Source organism: Gobio gobio, assembly GCF_949357685.1.
Source record: "Gobio gobio genome assembly, chromosome: 19".
Classification (NCBI taxonomy): domain Eukaryota; kingdom Metazoa; phylum Chordata; class Actinopteri; order Cypriniformes; family Gobionidae; genus Gobio; species Gobio gobio.
The window spans coordinates 2,072,150-2,082,149 of record NC_137112.1 but is presented as its reverse complement, the minus strand read 5'-3'; the positions used below and the strand labels follow the sequence as shown (position 1 = coordinate 2,082,149).

General features: G+C 40.5%; 1 protein-coding gene across 1 annotated transcript in view; it reads right to left on the bottom strand.

Moving 5' to 3' along the window:
- The window catches only part of mafgb (v-maf avian musculoaponeurotic fibrosarcoma oncogene homolog Gb), a gene marked incomplete at its 5' end in the record, with an annotated part of 50,321 nt that extends 47,520 nt beyond the window's left edge, over nt 1-2,801 (bottom strand). The window contains 1 exon segment of the mRNA XM_079845202.1: nt 2,633-2,801. Within this exon segment, the coding sequence (XP_079701328.1) occupies nt 2,633-2,801 (169 nt within the window).
- Nucleotides 2,802-10,000: the final 7,199 nt, after the last annotated feature.

Genomic DNA, 10,000 nt, shown 5'->3' with positions numbered 1-10,000 from the left:
CCAACCTTGGTTTTTTTTATTCCAGCAACCCATCCTCTGGGTTTAAACAACCCAATTTGCCTGTTTGTCCATTTTCGACCCAACTTGGGTTATTTTTAACTCAGCATTCTTTAGCGAGCAAGGGTTATTACATATAATAATCATACAGCAGCCGTTTTGGACACCATGTTTACATTCATTGTACTCATAAATCAGTTAATGCATCGCATTGGGAATCGAACCCGTGACCTTTGTATCGGCCATCAACAATATAAAACCAAATCAGTCCTTATTTTATTAATAACTCTGGCCGAAAATGCAGCTGATTCGGGGCATCATCATCTCAAACTAGCACTGTACCATGGTAAAACCACCATAATAACACTGAACTGATGTAAAAAAAACTAAACAAAGCTGTAAGCAAATACACAAGAACAGGCAGCAGATCTGCGGTTATTCTGACAGGATTTAAGACTGATCTAATGCGCTAAACTAAAAACATCCTAAAAAAGCCATGTGAATTTTTATATAAATATTATATGCTTTATAACAGTATCTGTCAGTTGACATGTAAAAGCTCCTTATAGACACACAGTGATACGCGCAGCTGCTGTTATTGATGCACGCGCTCTCTCCGTGCCTCGAAAGCTACCCGGTTCCGCGCGCTCAGATATGCCGTGTTGCCATGACGCCCCGGTGCCCGGGCTCACGTCAAACAAATACCAGCGATTGATGAATCAGCATCTTCCTCATCCGCTCAAATGCCCGTTAATACCGCTGATCTGAGGATTTTCAGCAGCGCTGATCTGAAATCATGCTGATATCAATGATTCCGAGCGCGAGCGCGCGCCCGCGCGGGGTAACGGAATTCAACAAATGCTCCACAAAACTAGTTTCACCACGACATCAATAAAACAGGGCATATGTCCAGATACATAAATATAATACCAGTGTTCTTCACACATATCGTTCAATGGTAGATGTATTATCTTTGTGTACTTTCTTAACATCTCAGTTTGGTAGATAACGAATAAATGTAAACATGTAAACCTTACACACAAAGACAAATGTGAGAACTTTCAAAATTATTATAATGTCTGAAAAACGATGAAATGGAATGTTCCCGCGTTTTGTTTTTTTAAATAAATATAACGGTTTTAACACCTTTTTAAAAAATAACGTCTTTAACGACATTCAGAAATAACGGCTTCATGAACTAACGGAAACCTTAGCAAAGCGTTCTCAGGAGATATTTTCGTTAGCTGTGGTCTCAAACCCTAGTGTGTTCCCTACCAAGGGCTCGTACGCGCGTTGGAACGGTTCGAAACGAGACAGATGCCTGTGAAATGATGTCAATGTAGGCGAGTAAAATACCATGACACAGTAGCAGACAACAAAAGTACTACGGCATTACCAGCTGATACCACAGCACTTTAACTCAGGGTGTAAACCTGTGGAAATAATTCAGTCGTCTCGCGTAAAAGAGAAATACTAACGCACCTCGAACCCGGAGGATCTGTGTCCAGCGCAGACGGTTCTGATGAACCAGCAGGTTCCGATTATTCAGATCCAGAGATCCGCGTGTGCGCGCGCGCGCGCGCGTTTGTGTTGCTGTGTAACCTCTGCCTGACACACACACACACACACACGCTCGCTCTCTCTAAATATAACGCAAGCCGAATCCCGCTGATTTCTGCAAATGTTTCAAATCGAAAGCGGCGATCAGAGCAGGTGATTGATCACAGATTAGGGTGTGTGAGTGTGTATCGATGAGCCCTTTGTCTGTTCGCTGTCATCATGGCTCTGTGTATGTGTGTGTGTGTGAGTGTGTGTGTGGCGGGTTTTAAGCGGAATGACCCGATCGTGATGATTCAGCACGGCGAGCCCTTTAAAACGCGCGTCCCGCTCAACGCGCGCGGCGGCGGCGGCGTCATGTGACGCGCGCACATATGAGCATATGAACAGCGATATTAATAATATAGTAAACAAACACATGTAAATAAATTAGTGCAACATTAGCACAATTTTATTATTAGCATATTGCTAGAATAGCAAAATGTAGTTGAATATACGAGGAATTTGCATATTCATAATTATAAATAGTTCTCCATGTGTGACTAAAAAATTTGTTTTTGGTGATATAGCTTTAAATATATATATTTTTTAACAATTGTCCATTTATAGTTATTAATTACATATTCAAATTATTTATGAATTACATATTCATAACTATAAAAGGACATAGTAAAGCTAACATCCACTTTTTAATGCATAATACTGTGATAGTGCAAAAAAAAGCAAAGCACAGATATAACAGCATATTAGAAACTTTTGTTAAATACAAAATGAATAACTTTTTTTTATTACATTGACAATTTAATTGTAATAATTTTATATTCAATATTTTTAATAATAATAATGCTTGTTTTGTTTTTTATTCTGTATGTTCTTTATTTAATTCCTCATTGTGTTCGCATATATTAGTAAATGGTTCATGTTCTGCACTAAAAAAAGAAACTGACATACACTCACACGCACGCGCAAACACATACACACACCACACACACACAGTGTCGCGCACACTCAGCAAAACAGATCTGAGGTGAGCGACTCTCGTCCGCGTGAGGAACGCATTCCGCGTCGACGCACTCACCGAACGCGTCGGGAAACGCCTGGCGCCGCAGATGCCGGTGTCTGGTGGACGCGAGGAGAATCCAGCGGGAGTTTGTCGCTGTTGTCGGCGAATTTGTGACCGTGTTGATCCTCTTTCTCTCGCGCTGAAGCCAGACGTCATATGATTTGGCTTGGTCACGTGGTTTCATTCATGAAGGACCTACGCAACGGCAGCGCGACTCTTAAAGGAGCACGCGCATGCTGAGCGCTCATAAACTGAGGAATTAAAAGAGCGTAAATGCAGTCTACTCCATTTAATAAACCATAATAAATAAGTAAAACATAAATAAAGCTCTTTAAACACGACATCTTTACAAACAGTAGTGAGAATTGTACATTATTTTGAACTGAGGACTGATGAGATGAGTGCACTTGAATTTGAACTTTGCAACCAAAAAAATCGGCGATCGCCGTGGTCTGCGCAGCGCCAACACATCTCGAACAAGCATAATGTGCCATCCGCCATGTTGTCACTGTCACTCATGACAAATCGAGTCCTCCCTCGAAATCGGGTCTCCCCAAACGGTCAGTTAATGATTATCACAAGTACAAATTATATTAAGTTAAAATACGCAGAGCTTACAATAATATGCGCAATAAAAAACAATTGAACGTAATTTCTTAAAGTTGATTAACTGTTCATTAATAAATAACAAGTGAATAATTAAACCTCATTCATTTGTTTTATTCATAACTGAAATATTTGGACATTTAACACAAAATTTTACACATAATTACGTTAAAGATTATTGAGAGAATATATGTAGGGTAAGTGCAAATGTGTGTATAAACTAAGCTATCAGGCTAATTAAATGCTATGCTAGTACATAAGCTAATTATAAATGGTCATTATAACAGCATTTATTATGTATTTTGTAGGAATTGTAATCAGGTGCTAAAGAGAGTATCTATTAAAAAAATCTGATCCAATGGGACCCCAATTCGTCACTACACTACAGTTGCGTCGCTTCACTGCCATTCATAAATCCTCTACTGTGGCCACATGGTAAAGTGTCCATCGAATGTGCACTTCCCCTATTGTTTTTCGAATGCTATGCGTTCGGACATACTACTCTGTTAAAATATCAAATACTTCCCTGTAAAATCCAATGATTTTAACTCACACGTTTGAGTTAACTTTACTTAATGTCTTAATTTAATTGTAAAAATCGAGTAATCTGTACTATTCACATACTATACCTTGTTTACTCAGAAAACCCAAGTTAAGATTAATTAATTGGTTTGAGTGGCATTTTGTGAAGAAAAAATAATTTGATGGTCACAATTATGGAGATCAGTGTTGCCTTTGGTCGGGCACAAGGAACATTCACATTATTGTAATTCTCTTCCTATTGAGGCAGCGATGCAACAATAAATCACAGTTTTTTTATTTCAAAGGAAGATAAGTGATAAATATGTTGCTTTTAAAAGTTGACCTAACTTCTGACTGAATAATTAACTATAGTTTAGTCAGAAATGAAGTCACCTTTTAAAAGCAACTGTAATTCTTTCCCTTCATGGCGTAATGATCGTTTACAATTTTACAACCTTGTGAAACTTTTCATTGAGTTGATATAATAACCCTTTATATTTGTGACAATATCTTGCAGTCTCGCACACACACACACTTCAACATTCAGCGTCAAAACACAACAATGGTAACAACGATACTAAGTCAAGAGTAAATCAAGTAAAAGATCAAGTTCTTTTTTAGTTACTAGAGCTCTTGTGTAAGCGAACTATACTAACTTAGCATTTGTTAGCACAACATCCTATTTCTATTTCTATAGGTGAAAAACATGTACTCAAACTGTTAGCGCAAAAATGCTGAGGTGAAGCTGCACTGCCTTCCATCAGAGTTGCATCAGTGATGTTCACACAGGAGGAAGCTGACGTGATGATTCACTGCGGTGTAGAAGAACCATCAGAACCAGAGCCCGTCTTCCTCTTTCTCTCTGTAGCCGCCAGCTGTACCGCGGCGATAAAACATATCTGTTCAAACACACACTTCTCTGTTCACACTCCTTCCCAGTAGCTCTTTTCAGAGAATATCAGTGCTGCGGAAGCTCCAACTGAAATAAAGAGCTGAAATGCATCTGCAACACGCAAGGCGGTTTTGTGCAATTGTCTAGATGGGTTTGTGGTGTCTAATGGACTCTTGCAGATAGCTCTCAGCAAAAGTGGCTTAGTGTTGATTCTGTGCCAGGTGTAAGCAAACTAAGGCCAATCAAAAATAGCCCAATGACCATATCCCAAATATGCCGTTCCTATACCTAAAATACATATTTGATGTTGGAAGGATGCACCGATATGAACATTTTGGCCAACACTGATAACCGATATATTGCCCGATAAATCTAAATTCAAATTTGTATATAATTTTTGAGAGCCTGATTATGATAACAAAAATGAACATATATTGGCCAATACCGATATGGTGGCCGATATACCGTAGTAATCACAAAACTTAAAGGAACACACCAACTTTTTGTTACTTTCCCTGTATCCCCCAGAGTTAGATAAGTCCATACACACCCTTCTCATCTCCGTGCCATAACTCTGACGCACCCACCGCTAGCCTAGCTTAGCACAAAGACTGGAGGTAAACGGCTCCAGCTAGCCTACCTCCAGTCTTTGTGCTAAGCTAGGCTAGCTGGAGCCATTTACCTCCAGTCTTTGTGCTAAGCTAGGCTAGCTGGAGCCATTTACCTTCAGTCTTTGTGCTAAGCTAGTCTAGCTGGAGACGTTTACTTCCAGTCTTGGTGCTAAGCTAGGCTAGCTGGAGCCATTTACCTCCAGTCTTTGTGCTAAGCTTGTCTAGCTGGAGCCGTTTACCTCCAGTCTTTGTGCTAAGCTAGTCTAGCTGGAGCCGTTTACTTCCAGTCTTTGTGCTAAGCTAGTCTAGCTGGAGCCATTTACCTCCAGTCTTTGTGCTAAGCTAGGCTAGATGGAACTGTTTACCTCCAGTCTTTGTGCTAAGCTAGGCTAGCTGGAACTGTTTACCTCCAGTCTTTGTGCTAAGCTAGGCTAGCTGGAGCCGTTTACCTCCAGTCTTTGTGCTAAGCTAGTCTAGCTGGAGCCGTTTACTTCCAGTCTTTGTGCTAAGCTAGTCTAGCTGGAGCCGTTTACCTCCAGTCTTTGTGCTAAGCTAGGCTAGATGGAACTGTTTACCTCCAGTCTTTGTGCTAAGCTAGGCTAGCTGGAACTGTTTACCTCCAGTCTTTGTGCTAAGCTAGGCTAGCTGGAACCGTTTACCTCCAGTCTTTGTGGTAAGCAAGGCTAGATGGAGCCATTTACCTCCAGTCTTTGTGCCAAGCTAGGCTAGCTGGAGCCATTTACCTCCAGTCTTTGTGCTAAGCTAGGCTAGCTGGAGCCGTTTACCTCCAGTCTTTGTGCTAAGCTAGGCTAGCGGTGGGTGCGTCAGAGTTATGGCATGGAGATGAGAATGGTGTGTATGGTCTTATCTAACTCTGGGGGATCCGGGGAATAAGATAAAGTCCCAAAAAGTCGTCGTGTTCCTTTAACATCTACTACAGTTTTATCATTGGTAGAATATAAAATACTTCAACACAAGCATTTCAGTCAAATACAATTTCTGCAATATGTCAAACCTTTAACCCACGCTGGAAACATCAGCCGTTTAAAAGTAGCCCGATTGATTCCACAGGAAAACCACAGATGTGTTTCCAGCTCTCAGATATGAAATCAGCGTTTTACCCCAAAAACTGTTGCAGATTGGGCTGTCAAGCTGAAAAAGGACATCATAACAGAGAAACAGACCATGTTGTAAGTATTATTATACTTTAATGACACTTTTAGGTTTTGTTTGTCCTTTTTGGAGCTTGACTCCAGCTAATAGAAATAAGTTTTAAAGGGACAGTTCACCCAAAAATGAAAATTAGCCCATGATTTCCTCTCCCTCAAGTCATCTGAGGTGTGTATGACATTCTTCTGTCAGACGAATAAAATCTGAGTTATATTACAAAAGTCCAGGCTAATCCAAGCTTTATAATAGCAGTAATAGTTGCTCTGTTTTTGAAGTCCATAAAAAGTGCATCTGTGCGTCATATAACTGCTCCAGCGGCTCTGGGGTGTTAATAAAGGCCTTCTGAAGCGAATCGATGCGTTTGTGTAAGAAAAATATCCATATTTAAAACTTTATCAAGTTAAGTTCCAGCCGATCGCCTTCCATGGAAAAGTGTTGAATGTTGAAAGTGAAACTCAAGATGCGTTCGTGACGTCATGACGAGCGGACCTGCTCGCGTTATGTGGCGTTCACACCGGACACGAATAAATCATGCTATTCGCGCAAAGTTGGACACTTGAACACTTTGAGTTTACTCGTTTCATTGGTGTTCAGGTATCGTTATGGGCGGGGCTTTTGCTCCAGTCTCGTTGAGAAATGGCTGACATGGGCTGTGTTTACACGTCTTTTTTGTTAAAATCTACTGTTAATATGTGACAAAACGTAGTATAGATTTTTTCAGGTGAGAATGTAGTTGTTTAAAGCTCAAATCTGTGGTTTATAAAGAGAGCAATAGAGTGTCTCGAGCTATAATTCGTCTTGTAACGGCCGATCTTTGCTCTCATGGATCTATAAATTGTTCGCTGGCGAATCGTTTAGGCTGAGGGCAAAGAGAAGTTTCATTACTTTTTTTATTTTTAGGCTATAACTTTACGTTAGCGTTGTAGCCTACTAGCACTGACTTTAAATGTTTGACTGAATTGTTTGCTTTATTTCATGTGTAGCTTATTATACCTTTTACTTATACTTTTGTATTATTGATCAAACATAAACTTGCATTTAACAAAAAGAGACTGGGTTGTGTTTCATGTCATTTAATGTTATCACAGTGATAATCATATTGTCTGAACCAGATATTAATATACAGATTTTCTCCTCATTGTTGTTTGTCACTACTAGAGCAAGCTCCTGATTGGTTAATGCAGCGCGAATATCCGCCAAAGTTCAGATTTTACAACTTGGGCGATTCACAGCATTTGCGAATCACACCGCAGAATGTCTATTTGTGTCTTTGCATTGACTTAAAGGGTTAGTTCACCCAAAAATGTAAATTGTGTCATTAATGACTGAGCCTCATGTGGTTGGACACCCGTCAGACCTCCGTTCATCTTCAGACACAAATGAAGATATTTTAGTGTAAAGCTGATGCTGAGAAAGGCTTCAGATAGGCCTCCATTGGCATTCAGTACATTTACACTCACAAGACCCATAAAAGGCACTAAAAACGTCGTTACAAAGTCCATCTCACCACAGTGACTCTACAATAATCTTACGATGCGACGACAATAGTTTTTGTGCGCAAAAAAAATCTAAATAACACCTTTATCCAGCTTGTTCTTGTCTTCCGTGTGTGTCTCCACGACGCATGCGTGAGAATATGAGCAGATCCGGCGTTCGGACACATGACCCAGAAGAGATTTGTTTACGAGCAGAGGAAGACGCGCGTATCTCAGCTGTTGAATTCTACACTGATCGTGCTTTAGGTCTCGGTGTAGTTCTCAAAATGGGGCTAAAGTGGCATTTCATGGATTCCCGAACGCCGGATCTGCTCATATTCTCGTGGAGACACACACGGAAGACAAGAACAAGTTGGATAAAGGCGTTATTTTAAAAAAAAATTGCGCACAAAAACTATTGTCGTCGCATCGTAAAATTATTGTAGAGTCACTGTGGTGAGATGGACTTTGTAACGGTGTTTTTAGTGCCTTTTATGGGTCTTGTGAGTGTAAATGTACTGAATGCCAATGGAGGCCTATCTGAAGCCTTTCTCAGCATCAGCTTTACACTAAAATATCTTCATTTGTGTCTGAAGATGAACGGAGGTCTGACGGGTGTCCAACCACATGAGGGTGAGGAATTAATGACAGAATTTACATTTTTGGATGAACTAACCATTTAACATGTAAATCACTTGCGTAAATCAATCACTTCATTTGCGTCCGGTGTGAACGCAACATTAGTCTTTCCATCCGCAGGGGAACTTTCAAATTTTTTTCCATAAATTGAACACAGAAGGCGGTCGGCCGAAACTTAACTTGATAAAGTTTTAAATATGGATATTTTTCTTACACAAACACGTTGATTTGCTTCAGAAGGCCTTTATTAACACCCCAGAGCCGCTGGAGCAGTTATATGACGGACAGATGCACTTTTTATGGACTTCAGAAACAGAGCAACTATTACTGCTATTATAAAGCTTGGATTAGCCTGGACTTTTGTAATATAACTCAGATTATATTCGTCTGAAAAAAGAATGTCACACACACTTGACTTGAGGGAGAGGAAATCATGGGCTAATTTTTGTGGCTGGCCGGGTGTGTGTGTGTGGCTTACCTGGGGAAAACACAAGGCACCAGGTGCATTATGGGAAGAAGGTGTGGCGGCGGAGGCAATGATGCTTTGGGCAATGTTCTGCTGGGAAACCTTGGGTCCTCCATCATGTGGATGTGACTTGGTCTCCAAATTCCCCAGATCTCAATCCAATCGAGCATCTATGGATGAGCTGAACAAACAAGTGGCCCCACCTCGCAACTTACAGCACTTAAAGGATCTGCTGCTAACATCTTGGTGCCAGATACTACAGCACACCTTCAGGGGTCTAGAGACGGGTCATAATGTTATGCCTGACTCCCAGGGTCACAATATTAGATCGTGAATAAACATTATTTCTCTGAACATGTTTTAAAAAGTCACATTATGGGAATGTTACTTTTGAACGAACTCCTTTTTTTATGCATGCAAAAAAAACTCAGAAGAAAGATAATCCCAAGTAGTTAAAAACAGTTCACAAACAGGCAAAAGCTCTTTTGAAGAAACTAGTTTGGCGAGACGGTGAATGGAGAAATGTGTGATTGTGTTTGAGGAAAATGATGAGCGGCGTCTGAAACAGTCCAGAGGAATAACAGATTCGTTTGAGTTATCAGCGTTTGAGAGCGAAGGCCAGCCGAGGAGCAGCTCCGGAATAAAAGGAGGATTATCAACTCTTTAGCGCCTCCTCGACTTCCAATCAGACACACAAATAAACACACACACACACACACACACACACACACACACACACACACACACACACACACACACGAGTGGCGTCCTCGATCACACACTGAACGCTGGGACTAATCCTCAGAGGAACAGAATCAGCTCTTGCTCTGAAACTTGTGTTGTGATGTAAGGAAACACCTTCAGGATCTCAGGCTGTTCCTCACATTAAACACTTTCTCAAACGCATTTGTTTCATAGACATTCAGAAATATTTTCCAAACATTAGCAAACCATGTATAAACGTTCTTATACAGTGTTGGTCAGTCAGATCTTCTTTGAGAT